General features: G+C 43.3%; 1 protein-coding gene across 2 annotated transcripts in view; it reads right to left on the reverse strand.

Annotated features, from left to right (window-relative positions):
* The window catches only part of PPIL4 (peptidylprolyl isomerase like 4), a 40,743-nt gene extending 28,925 nt beyond the window's left edge, over window positions 1–11,818 (reverse strand). Inside the window, exons 1-5 of one of the 2 annotated variants that reach the window (XM_059889782.1) lie at window positions 11,502–11,818; window positions 5,054–5,121; window positions 4,904–4,968; window positions 4,498–4,615; window positions 3,688–3,830 (exon numbers count right to left, since the gene is read on the reverse strand). In XM_059889782.1, the coding sequence (XP_059745765.1) occupies window positions 3,688–3,830; window positions 4,498–4,615; window positions 4,904–4,968; window positions 5,054–5,121; window positions 11,502–11,604 (497 nt within the window). In that variant the 5' untranslated portion in view covers window positions 11,605–11,818. The remainder of the gene's footprint in view (window positions 1–3,687; window positions 3,831–4,497; window positions 4,616–4,903; window positions 4,969–5,053; window positions 5,122–11,501) is intronic. The other variant, NM_001206087.2, reaches the window with a different exon arrangement.
* Window positions 11,819–14,043: the final 2,225 nt, after the last annotated feature.

The raw sequence follows: 14,043 nt of genomic DNA on the forward strand, positions 1-14,043 counted from the left end.
AAGAATTATAACAAATATCTTAAGTATCCCTAATGCCAAAAAAAAAAAAATCCACAAGCTCTTAAATTTTATTGTACAAGGGTATTACTAGGATATACTTTGACAGTTAGTGTCATTGCTTTTGATTGCTTGATATTATATATTAATTCTCTGCATTATGCTAAGATATAACATGAATAGCTATATCTTAGTAATCTTGTCATCTCTCTCAATAATCTGAATTTCTTTAAAAACCTAAAGAATTAGTAATTCCTCCCAACATAAGCAATTATAATCAGTAGGGTAATGGTCTTCTCTATTATAAAGATTCTTCAGATCAGATCAGATCAGTCGCTCAGTCGTGTCCAACTCTTTGTGACCCCATGAATCGCAGCACGCCAGGCCTCCCTGTCCATCACCAACTCCTGGAGTTCACTCAGACTCACGTCCATAGAGTCAATGATGCCATCCAGCCATCTCATCCTCTGTCATCCCCTTCTCCTCTTGCCCCCAGTCCCTCCCAGCATCAGAGTCTTTTCCAATGAGTCAACTCTTCGCATGAGGTAGCCAAAGTACTGGAGTTTCAGCTTTAGCATCATTCCTTCCAAAGAAATCCCAGGGCTGATCTCCTTCAGAATGGACTGGTTGGATCTCCTTGCAGTCCAAGGGACTCTCAAGAGTCTTCTCCAACACCACAGTTCAAAAGCATCAATTCTTCAGCGCTCAGCCTTCTTCACAGTCCAACTCTCACATCCATACATGACCATAGGAAAAACCATAGCCTTGACTAGATGGACCTTTGTTGGCAAAGTAATGTCTCTGCTTTTCAATATGCTATCTAGGTTGGTCATAACTTTCCTTCCAAGGAGTAAGCGTCTTTTAATTTCATGGCTGCAGTCACCATCTGCAGTGATTTTGGAGCCCCCCAAAATAAAGTCTGACACTGTTTCCCCATCTATTTCCCATGAAGTGATGGGACCAGATGCCATCATCTTCGTTTTCTGAATGTTGAGCTTTAAGCCAACTTTTTCACTCTCCACTTTCACCTTCATCAAGAGGCTTTTTAGTTCCTCTTCACTTTCTGCCATAAGGGTGGTGTCATCTGCATATCTGAGGTTATTGATATTTCTTCCGGCAATCTTGATTCCAGCTTGTGTTTCTTCCAGTCCAGCGTTTCTCATGATGTACTCTGCATAGAAGTTAAATAAGCAGGGTGACAATATACAGCCTTGACGGACTCCTTTTCCTATTTGGAACCAGTCTGTTGTTCCATGTCCAGTTCTAACTGTTGCTTCCTGACCTGCATACAGATTTCTCAAGATGCAGATCAGGTGGTCTGGTATTCCCATCTCTTTCAGAATTTTCCACAGTTTATTCTGATCCACACAGTTAAAGGCTTTGGCATAGTCAATAAAGCAAAAATAGATGTTTTTCTGGAACTCTCTTGCTTTTTCCATGATCCAGCAGATGTTGGCAATTTGATCTCTGGTTCCTCTGCCTTTTCTAAAACCAGCTTGAACATCAGGAAGTTCACGGTTCACATATTGCTGAAGCCTGGCTTGGAGAATTTTGAGCATTACTCCACTAGCGTGTGAGATGAGTGCAATTGTGTGGTAGTTTGAGCATTCTTTGGCATTGCCTTTCTTTGGGATTGGAATGCAAACTGACCTTTTCCAGTCCTGTGGCCACTGCTGAGTTTTCCAAATTTGCTGGCATATTGAGTGCAGCACTTTTACAGCATCATCTTTCAGGATTTGGAATAGCTCCACTGGAATTCCATCACCTCCACTAGCTTTGTTCGTAGTGATGCTTTCTAAGGCCCACTTGACTTCACATTCCAGGATGTCTGGCTCTAGGTCAGTGATCACACCATCGTGATTATCTGGGTCGTGAAGATCTTTTTTGTACAGTTCTTCTGTGTATTCTTGCCATCTCTTCTTAATATCTTCTGCTTCTGTTAGGTCCATACCATTTCTGTCCTTTATCGAGCCCATCTTTGCATGAAATATTCCTTTGGTATCTCTGATTTTCTTGAAGAGATCCCTAGTCTTTCCCATTCTGTTGTTCTCCTCCATTTCTTTGCATTGATCACTGAAGAAGGCTTTCTTATCTCTTCTTGCTATTCTTTGGAACTCTGCATTCAGATGTTTATATCTTTCCTTTTCTCCTTTGCTTTTCCCTTCTCTTCTTTTCATAGCTATTTGTAAGGCCTCCCCAGACAGCCATTTTGCCTTTTTGCATTTCTTTTCCATGGGGATGGTCTTGATCCCTGTCTCCTGTATAATGTCACGAACCTCATTCCATAGTTCATCAGGCACTCTTATCTATCAGATCTAGGCCCTTAAATCTATTTCTCACTTCCACTGTATAATCATAAGGGATTTGATTTAGGTCATACCTGAATGGTCTAGTGGTTTTCCCTACTTTCTTCAATTTAAGTCTGAATTTGGCAATAAGGAGTTCATGGTCTGAGCCACAGTCAGCTCCTATTAGCCTTTGCCCTGCTTCAATCTGTACTCCGAGGCCAAATTTGCCTGTTATTCCAGGTATATCTTGACTTACTACTTTTGCATTCCAGTCCCCTATAATGAAAAGGACATCTTTTTGGGGTGTTAGTTCTAAAAGATCTTGTAGGTCTTCATAGAACCGTTCAACTTCAGCTTCTTCAGCGTTACTGGTTGGGGCAGACTTGGATTATTGTGATATTGAATGGTTTGCCTTGGAAACGAACAGAGATCATTCTGTCCTTTTTGAGATTGCATCCCAGTACTGCATTTTGGACTCTTTTGTTGACCATGATGGCTACTCCATTTCTTCTGAGGGATTCCTGCCCACAGTAGCAGATATAATGGTCATCTGAGTTAAATTCACCCATTCCAGTCCATTTCAGTTCGCTGATTCCTAGAATGTTGACATTCACTCTTGCCATCTCTTGTTTGACCACTTTCAATTTGCCTTGATTTATGGACCTGGCATTCCAGGTTCCTATGAAATATTGCTCTTTACAGCATCGGACCTTGCTTCTATCACCAGTCACATCCACAGCTGGGTATTGTTTTTGCTTTGGCTCCATCCCTTCATTCTTTCTGGAGTTATTTCTCCACTGATCTCCAGTAGCGTACTGGGCACCTACTGACCTGGGGAGTTCCTCTTTCAGTATCCTATCATTTTGCCTTTTCATACTGTTCATGGGGTTCTCAAGGCAAGAATACTGAAGTGGTTTGCCATTCCCTTTTCCAGTGGACCACATTCTGTCAGATCTCTCCATCATGACCCGCCCATCTTGGTTGCCCCCCGGGCATGGCTTAGTTTCATTGAGTTAGACAAGGCTGTGGTCCTCGTGTGATTAGATTGACTAGTTTTCTGTGAGTATGGTTTCAATGTGTCTGCCCTCTGATGCCCTCTTGCAACACCTACCATCTTACTTGGGTTTCTCTTACCTTGGGCGTGGGGTATCTCTTCACGGCTGCTCCAGCAAAGCACAGCCAATGCTTCTTACCTTGGATGAGGGGTATCTCCTCACTGCCACCCTTCCTGACCTTCAACGTGGGATAGCTCCTCTAGGCCCTCCTGTGCCCACGCAGTCTCCAATTAATTCACATTTTAGAATTATCCAAAAACCAGTCCTATGTATGCCATCCCCATTATCTGGCAAACATCACATATTAAAACACTGTAGTACATTCTAATAATAAATAGTAACCATACCTGATATCTTGATATGGTACAAAGTCCTTATCAACAAAGGTCTCGTTAATTTTCTTAATTATGTCCATGCCTTCTGTCACCTCACCAAACACTGTATGAACACCATCAAGGTAATCCAGATTCTCTCCTGTTGTAATAAGAAACTATATAAAAAAGACATTTAATAAATACAAATATATACGTGTGTGTGTATATATATATATGTGTGTATATATATATATATATATAAATCAAACTACTGTTAGTTACAAGAGACTCTACATTAACTGCATTTAGTACTTGTTACTGGTATTTCTCACCCACCTGTTACTACTACTAAACGAAAGGCACAAAGTTTATACATAAAATATCAATAAATACACAGATGCTTAATTGTTTAAAATACTTGAACAAACCAAATCTCAAGTTTTTTCACATGTAAACTCTGAGGAAAAAAAGCATCTACTCCAATGGGAATGTTGTGACAGTGAATGAAACGTACTCAACATGACCTGTTTTGAAAGAAGGAATAAATACTGCAAGAACAGGCCTTTCTGTCTCTGAACAGTGATGATCTATGAATTGTGGGATTATAGGTAATGTTATTTTCTTCTTTGTACTTTCCTGTATTTTCTAAATTTCTCCCAAAGGATATGCCTTACATTCAAAAGAACAAAATAATAAGGATCTTTTTTAACACAGGAGAAAACAGTGTCATTTTTTAATTCTAACAAATATCTTTGGTTGAAATTCTTTCCTTACTAGATAGTTCAAAAAGATAATTTCGTGGGTGCCTTCCAGCAAAACTCATCTCCTCATGCACTTCCTAACCTGAGATCCATGCTGATCACTGCCATTGTTCACCATGGACACAGTGCCCTTCTTCTTGTGCTTAATTCTTGGCACTTTTTCAGCCTCGAAGAAGCTTGCTTGATCACCATACAGTTGACTAAAAATACATATAATAAGGTTATAAAATATAAGTACACTCAACATGAAATACAGACATACTAAGATTATATATATAGGGCACTAGAGTTAGCATATAAGGTTACCATTTCTTTATAGAAATGGTACCAGTATTCAAAAATACTCCTTTTTTTTTGCTATAGACATTTATGGAACTTGGAAAAAATCTATATTTGAACCATATTTTAAAATGCAGATTAAAATATACTACTTAACATTTTTAAGAAGAATTTCTATTTTTTATCCATTTGAAAATAAAGAAACTTACCCAAAAACTGATTCTCCTCCACGTCCAGTCCCTGTAGGATCACCAGTCTGTATGATAAAATCCCTCTGTAATATATAGGAGACTTCATTAATTCAGAGTTTGTTAGATGGTTCCAGTAACAAAGAACATGACTAATATCTACCAACTCACCTGGACATTGTGAATAAGGCAATAATTGTAATATTTTATTTTGCACAACTTCAGGAAATTCAAGCAAGCTGAAAAAAAGTAAATACTAAATTTACCACAGCAGTTCACAAACACATTTTCAATCAAGTAAAGGCACAGTTAGTATAATTTAATTTCTAAGCCACCATATAAAAACCTCCCCAAATGGTCAAATGTCCAAAGCCATTTAAAAAATATAAGTAAGCTTCCCTCATAGCTTAGTCGGTAAAGAATCTGCCTGCAATGCAGGAGACTGGGGTTTGACTCCTGGGTCAGGAAGATCCCCTGGCAAAGGAAATGGCAACCCATTCCCCTATTCTTGCCTGGAGAATCCCATGGACAGAGGAGGTTGGCAGACTACAGTCCACGAGATCGCAAGAGTCAGACACCACTTAGCAACTAAACCACCACCAAGCCTAGAAAAATGCAATATATTTTAAGTTATCTTTTATTCTCTTTTTCTTTGGATTTTTTGGGCATCTGAGCTATACAGGAAATTAAAACTTATCTGGGATAAGCAATCATCTATTTTTTTTCTATTTTGTAATTTATTTTTAATTGAAGGATAATTGCTTTACAATATTATGTTGGTTTCTGCCATATATCAGCATGAATCAGCCATAGGTGTACATATATCCCCTCCCTCTTGAAACTCCCTCCCACCTCCCTTCCCAACCCACCCCTCTAGGTTGTCACAGAGCACCAGTTTGAGCTCTCTGAGTCATCAGCAATCATCTATTGATGAATTGATTTTGTTAAGAGAAAAAAAAAATTAAAGAGGACACTGTGACGGGAAAGGATCTAGCAGAGCATCTGAAAATGGGTGCAGCGTATTTACACTAGAGAAAACAAAGTATCCAGGATCAACTGTTTCACAATGATTCAACAGCCCTTCCCGAAGATCCATACACTCACCATGTACCTCTGGAGAAGGGAATTGTTACACTACGCCAGGGGATCTTCCAAACCCTGGATTGAATCCAGGTCTCCTGTACTGCAAGTATATTCTTTACCGTCGGAGCCACCAGGGAAGCCCCAAGAATACTGGAGGGGGTAGCCATTCCCTTCACAAATATCCATACACTAAACATGTACCACCTTTTTAAAATAAATTCACTCATTTATCCAATAAACCCTGAGTATCCTCTAGGCATTTGGCACTCTGTTAGGTCAAATGCCAGTAAATCTCTGCTGTTAACAAGTTCGTAGCCTCGGTGTAGAGAAACATTCTAGCAAGTTCTCAAGGCACTAAGCTAGAAAACAGACAGACAGAAAGATACATGAAGGATCCCTACCCCTCAAGGAGCTTATACTAAATGAGGGTCCTTACACCTGAACTCAGTTATAATACTGAGCATACCTGATAATACCATTGGTGCACTTAAATAGTACAATTTTGTTAATAAATATGCCACAAGAGTTGAAAAGAGAGACTGTTTCTGGCTGGGGAAAAGAGAAGACCTCCTGGAGGCTGAAACTGAACATTAAAAAAACTGGACTGGCAGAGAGTACAGAGGGGCCATTTCAAGGTGGGAAGACATTGTGAAACGGCCTACCGTCCTCCAGAGGATCTTCCAGACCCAGAAATTGAACCTGTGTCTCTTGAGTATCATGCATTTCGGGCAGATTCTTTACCACTACGCCACCTGGGAAGCCCCATTTAAGAGCTATATCAACCAACACAATACATGGTCTTTGTTTGAATCCCATTTCAAATGATGAAATATTCTTTTAAATGTTTATGAGACAACAGATAAACATGAATGTTACTAAGGAATTATTGGGGCTCCCCTGGTGGCTCAGTGGTAAAGAATCTTCCTGCAAATGTAGAAGACACAGGTTCAATCTTTGGATTGGGAGGATATCCTGGAGAAGGAAATGGCAACCCACTTCGTGCCTGGTAAATCCCATGGACAGAGGAGCCTAGCAGGCTTACAACCCATTGGGTCACAAAAGAGTCAGACAGGACTGAGCAACTAAACAACAAAGAGAAATTATTGCTTATTTCTCTAGACGTGACCATGGCTTGTGGTTATCTTTTTTAAAAAATATCTTTTGTTGTTCAGTCACTTAATCGTGTTCAACTTTGAGACCCCATGGACTGCAGCATGCCAGGCTTCCCTATCCTTCACCATCTCCCAGAACTTGCTCAAACTCATGTCCATTGAGTTAGTGATGCCATCCAACCATCTCATCCTCTGTCATTCCCTTCTCCTCCTGCCTTCAATCTTTTCCAGCATCAGGGTCGGCTCTTCACATCAGCTGGCCAAAGTACTGGAGCTTCAGCTTCAGCATCAGTCCTTCCAATGAGTATACAGAGTTGATTTCCTTTAGGATGGACTGGTTGGATCTCCTTGTAGTCCAAGGGACTCTCAAGAGTCTTTTCCAACACTACAGTTCAAAAGCATCAATTCTTCATGGCTCAGCATTCCTTATGGTCCAACTCTCACATCCATACGTGACTGCTGGAAAAACCATAGCTTTGACTATACAGACCTTTGTCAACAAAGTAATGTCTCTGCTTTTTAATATGATGCCTAGGTTTGTCATAGCTTTTCTTCCAAGGAGCAAGCACCTTTTAATTAATTACAGATTAAATAAATGTCATGTGTTAGTGACTCAGTCATGTCCGACTCTTTGCCACCCCGTGGATTGTAGCCTGCCAGGTTCCTCTGTCCATGGAATTTCTCCACGCAAGAATACTGGAGTGGGTTGCCATTTCCTTCTCCAGGGGCTCTTCCCAACCCAGGGATCGAACCCAGGTCTCCAGCATTGCAGGTGGATTCTTTACCATCTGAGCCACCAGGGAAGCCCTTTAATGTCATGTAAAGGAATTCCCTGTCAGTGCAGTGGTTAGGACTCAGCACTTTCACTGCCCCGGCCTGAGGTTCAACCCTTGGTCAGAGAAGTAAGATCCCACAGGCTGCATGGCGCAGCCAAAAACAAACAAAAAATTCAGCAGATGTGGCAATATAAATGAAACACACATTAACAACTGTTAAATGAAGCTGATGATCAACACCGGAGAGTTCATTTACATGATTCTACTTTTGTATATGCTTAAAGTTTTATATAATAAAAAGTTTTTATAAAAAGGAAAAGGGAGAGAAGAAGTGAGGGAAAAAGAAAAATAAGTCTGAATATATTTATTACAGATTGATAAGTAGTTACACATATAAGTAGATATCCAATCACAACTACATACACATTACAAATATATACAAAGAGCATGGATTTATGTTTTAAGTGTTCCAAGCTATCATTCCAGAAACACTGCAAAATCACACACAAAAAACATTCTGTTAATTCGGTGGGATAATCCTACCTCCCTTTCATTTCTCATAATTCTAGGGGAAAAGGCCCATTCCTTGCCAAATGCTGCTCCACATGGAACGTGTCAAACTCAAAAACAAAACCGAAAGGTGAAAAATACAATTCTCTATAAGACTCTGTGAAGCCCTGGATGCTGTCATCCTTAAAGCTTACCCCAGTGAAAGTGAAAGTCAGTCCTTTCCGACTCTGGGACCCCCATGGACTATACATGTCCATGGAATTTTCCAGCCCAGAATACTGGAGTGGGTTGTCTTTCCTTTCTCCAGGGAATCTTCCCAAACCAGGGATCAAACCCAGGTCTGCCGCATTGCAGGCAGATTCTTTACCAGCTGAGCCACAAGAGAAGCCCAAGAATACTGGAGTGGGTAGCCTATCCCTTCTCCAGCAGATCTTCCCAACCCAGGAATTGAATCAGTCTCCTGCACTGCAGGCGGATTCTTTACCAACTGAGCTATGAGGGAAGCTCAAAGCTTACACCAATAACATAAGGCAATCCATTATTTTCTTTAAGGTAGTTTCAGTTGAGTTTCTATCACTTGAACAAACAGTCAATATGTGAACCGTGAACTTCCTGATGTTCAAGCTGGTTTTAGAAAAGGCAGAGGAACCAGAGATCAAATTGCCAACATCTGCTGGATCATGGAAAAAGCAAGAGAGTTCCAGAAAAACATCTATTTCTGCTTTACTGACTATGCCAAAGCCTTTGACTGTGTGGATCACAATAAACTGTGGAAAATTCTGAAAGAGATGGGAATACCAGACCACCTGATCTGCCTCTTGAGAAATCTGTATGCAGGTCAGGAAGCAACAGTTAGAACTGGACATGGAACAACAGACTGGTTCCAAATAGGAAAAGGAGTACATCAAGGCTGTATACTGTCACCCTGTTTATTTTACTTCTATGCAGAGTACATCATGAGAAACGCTGGTCTGGAAGAAGCACAAGCTGGAATCAAGATTGCCGGAAGAAATATCAATAACCTCAGATATGCAGATGACACCACCCTTATGGCAGAAAGTGAAGAGGAACTAAAAAGCCTCTTGATGAAGGTGAAAGTGGAGAGTGAAAAAGTTGGCTTAAAGCTCAACATTCAGAAAACGAAGATCATGGCATCTGGTCCCATCACTTCATGGAAAATAGATGGGGAAACAGTGGAAACAGTGTCAGACTTTATTTTGGGGGGCTCCAAAATCACTGCAGATGGTGACTGCAGCCATGAAATTAAAAGACACTTACTCCTTGGAAGGAAAGTTATGACCAACCTAGATAGCATATTCAAAAGCAGAGACATTACTTTGCCAACAAAGGTTCGTCTAGTCAAGGCTATGATTTTTCTTGTGGTCATGTATGGATGTGAGAGTTGGACTGTGAAGAAGGCTGAGCGCTGAAGAATTGATGCTTTTGAACTGTGGTGTTGGAGAAGACTCTTGAGAGTCCCTTGGACTGCAAGGAGATCCAACCAGTCCATTCTGAAGGAGATCAGCCCTGGCATTTCTTTGGAAGGAATGATGCTAAAGCTGAAACTCCAGTACTTTGGCCACCTCATGCGAAGAGTTGACTCATTGGAAAAGACTCTGATGCTGGGAGGGACTGGGGGCAGGAGGAGAAGGGGACAACAGAGGATGAGATGGCTGGATGGCATCACTGACTCGATGGATGTGAGTCTGAGTGAACTCCAGGAGTTGGTGATGGACAGGGAGGCCTGGCGTGCTGCAACTCATGGGGTCGCAAAGAGTCGGACACGACTTAGCGACTGATTTGATCTAATCTGATCTGAACAAACAGTCTGAATACAACACATATTATCCATCACTTCGGTGTGTGCACCTTCAAAGTGTCAGGCACTGCACTAGGTGCTCAAGATACAGAGATAATCAAGGAATAGTCCCTGCTCTCTTAAAGTTTACATCTTGAGAGGAGACCAAGACTTGAAAATAATCCCAGGCTAACAGGAAAATGTATAACAAAATACGTACTATGTGATTTATAAAAGACCTGAGGCAGAGCAAAAGAAACCAATCTTAACTCGGCTCAGGGACACAGGGAGCTTCACAGAACAGATCATGCTTGACCTGAGAACTGATTAATAAACAGGAAGTTTGCCAAAAGGACAACAGTGGGGAGAAATGTGGGGCACAGGCATCAGTATAAGAAAGGAATAGATGTATGTTGAGAGTTGCTGGGGTGGGGGTGATAACTCAGTGCGGAAAAAAGCGCAGCACCTCAGCAGGCACTCATGGTACCATATTGTATAGTTTGTTTCATCTTCTTTGACAAACTGCATTCCTTGGGGGCAGGACCCTGATTGTAACTAAACTCTCCTGTTTAGTTACAGTTTCTCCAGTTTCTCCCCACTCTGAAACATTCTCCATATTGTTGCCTATTATCCTAAAACAAGTTTGTTACGCCTCTCTCAATCCTGCTTTCAAACCCTTCAAAGACTGTGGTTTTCAGTAGGGCACACAAGGCTATTCAGGACCAAACCTAACCTACAAAACGTGTATGACCAGACTCACGGTCTGCCATTACACTGTCAAGCCACGCCGATCTACTTGCCGTTTCCAGAAAATTCCAAGCAAACAAGAACACCCTCACTCCCATTTTTAAAAGAGCGAGTTCAAGTGCTCTGCATTCTTCTTTAGCTCTGCTTCTCCCCACCCCCAGCCAGGAAGAATTACTCCCTCCTCTGGTTTCCAAGGCAACTTACACATTCTTCCACTACATCGCTTAAGAAATGAAATGGTTTGCGGCGCCTATTTCCCCCAATGGAAAATTAGACCTTTGAGGGCAAGACGCCCATCCCACGGCTTGGCACAAAGTCTCGCGTAGTGGGCGATCAACGAGTGTTTGCTAAGACTGGGTGCACACCTCCGGACAGCCCTCCCTCTACCTAGGAGGGATGCCCACACTCACTGCTCCAAGCCCTTCGTTCCTGCTTTCATCAAGACTTAACTGATTACACACCAAGGAATACTCGCTATGTTCCTGACTAGTAAGCCACAAAAGCTAAGGGCACTGAATATGCAGCCTGCACTACACACACACACACACACACACACACACACACACACACAGGGATTTAATAACTACAAGCACCTGCCACCCGACTGGCCAGCACCAGAGGCGGAGAAAGGTTGCTCCTCAGAAACAAACTTTTCAACCAGGGCCCGCTGATAAACTGCGCGGTCGCGGGTACCATCAGCCCAGAAGCTCCAGCCAGTCCACGCCGGGGACTGGGAAGAAAAGGAAAAGCGCGGGGGAAAAAAAGAGCGCGGCCCGCCGAGAGGTGAGCAGGGCCGGGGCCTCACCGCGCGGCCGCTCCTCTGTGTACAGGTCGATGACGACGTCGCCCAAAGTGGTCTCCAGCAGAACCGCCATGGCGCCCGCTCCTCCTCGCAACAAGCCCCGGGGGTGACAGGCGCAGCCCTACGTCATCTACGCCACGCGTCACCCTCAACGCGACGCCTTTTTACGTCGTCCCTCCGGCGACACCGCCCCCTCTGGGAGGCTCCTTGGGAGGGTGTGGTCCGTGGCAAGCCAAACCCTCTGTGGGTTCCCGGCCTTTTCGCGGCCCTTTTGAAAAATCTTCCAAAGGCCCTGGGGACTGGGCCGGAAGGCTGTCACTCAAAGTGCCTTCTGTGAAGGGTTTGTGCTCCATTTTGTGTCCATCTCAAAAATGACGCGGACCTTTCTTTAATGCGCCGTAGGCCCTCTGTTTCGTCGTTCGAAGGCCACTGTGGGGCGCCACTTTCCCCCGCCGGGTTGGGACAACTACGCCGAGTTCCCTAGTCGGTCTCTTATCGCCCCGAATCAGAAATTTTAGCCCTTAAAGGTAGGATTTACTAATCAGAAAGATGGTTCCTGGCTAATTGTCAAGTGAAGCGAAGTAAAAGTCACTCAGTCGTGTCCGACTCTTTGCGACCCCATGGACTATACAGTTCATGGAATTCTCCAGGCCAGAATACTGGAGCGGGCAGCCTTTTCCTTCTCCAGGGCATCTTCCCAACCCAGGGATCGAACCCAGGTCTCCCGCATTGCGGGCGGATTCCTTACCAGCTGAGCCACAAGGGAATGTCAGTTGTATCAAGGGCTGTACCTTTTACAGCAGCGGATGGTGGGTGCGTCTTTAGTGCAAGTAGCTATAAAACCGTGTTTCAGCTCGTATCTCTACTGGTTTTTATCAATACTTTCGATGAAATAAGAGAAAACAATTTTAAGGCAAGAGGACAATTTAAGCTTATAAAGTTTTCTTTGCTCTTCGGCCTCCTCCCTTCCTTCTAATGTGCATTGTGCAGCTCCGTTGTGCATTACCCAGACCTCCTCCCCAGTGGCAGAAATACCTGCTCAAATCCTAAAGATCAGTTTTTCTCCTTCTGGTGACAGCCATGTAACTCCTTAGAAGATAACATTGCTTTCTCAGTCCTGTAAGGGGTCCCCTTAAGGTGTGCAGACATCTTTGGTGAACTTTTAAGAACAATGCAAGTGTATCATTTCCATCAGAGTTAATTTTTGGTACAGAACAGACTGGTAAGATGACCTGGGGAGACACTGGGTTGCATCTAAAGGAAGCTCTTAGCTTAAGCGCTTACCACAGGCCAGATTTCCTTCGTGGCTCAGACGGTAAAGCGTCTGTCTACAATGCCAGAGACCCGGATTCGAACCCTGGGTCGGGGAAGATCCCCTGGAGAAGGAAATAGCATCCCGCTCCAGTACAATTGCCTGGAAAATGCCATGGACAGAGGAGCCTGGTAGGCCCCAGTCCATGGGGTTACAAAGAGTCGGATACGACTGAGTGACCCTACTTTAAGACCATATTAATGTGACTAGCTGTATTACTTGGAGAAGGCAATGGCACCCCACTCCAGTACTCTTGCCTGGAAAATCCCATGGATGGAGGAACCTGGAAGGCTGCAGTCCATGGGGTCGCGAAGAGTCAGACACAACTGAGCGACTTCCCTTTCACTTTTCACTTTCATGCATTGGAGAAGGAAATGGCAACCCACTCCAGTGTTCTTGCCTGGAGAATCCCAGGGACGGGGGAGCCTGGTGGGCTGCCATCTCTGGGGTCACACAGAGTCGGACACGACTGAAGTGACTTAGCAGCAGTAGCAGCAGCAGCTGTATTACTTGTGTTCTGCTTATTTTACAAGATTATTGCCCCTTGTATTACCAAATATGACAGAGCCATCAATAAAAATTATGATGACTAGTCAACTTGAAGTGATTGACCAAATATATAGTGCTATAAGGTCAGTGATTATAATGGAATAACTCTAGCTATGAGAAGCAGCAACAAGAGGGAACCATTTCCTGAACCATAACAGACTAGTAAGACAGGCAGTCTAGAGATTTGGGCTGCTGCTGCTGCTGCTGCTGCTGCTGCTAAGTCGCTTCAGTCCTGTCCGACTCTCTGTGACCTCACAGACGGCAGACCATCAGGCTCCCCCGTCCCTGGGATTCTCCAGGCAAGAACACTGGAGTGGGTTGCCATTTCCTTCTCCAATGCATGAAAGTGAAAAGTGAAAGTGAAGTCGCTCAGTCGTGACCGACTCTTAGGGACCCCATGGACCTCAGCCCACCAGGCTCCTCCATCCATGGGATTCTCCAGGCAAGAGTACTGGAGTGGGGTGCCATTGCC

Source organism: Bos taurus, chromosome 9 (genome assembly GCF_002263795.3).
Source record: "Bos taurus isolate L1 Dominette 01449 registration number 42190680 breed Hereford chromosome 9, ARS-UCD2.0, whole genome shotgun sequence".
NCBI lineage: Eukaryota > Metazoa > Chordata > Mammalia > Artiodactyla > Bovidae > Bos > Bos taurus.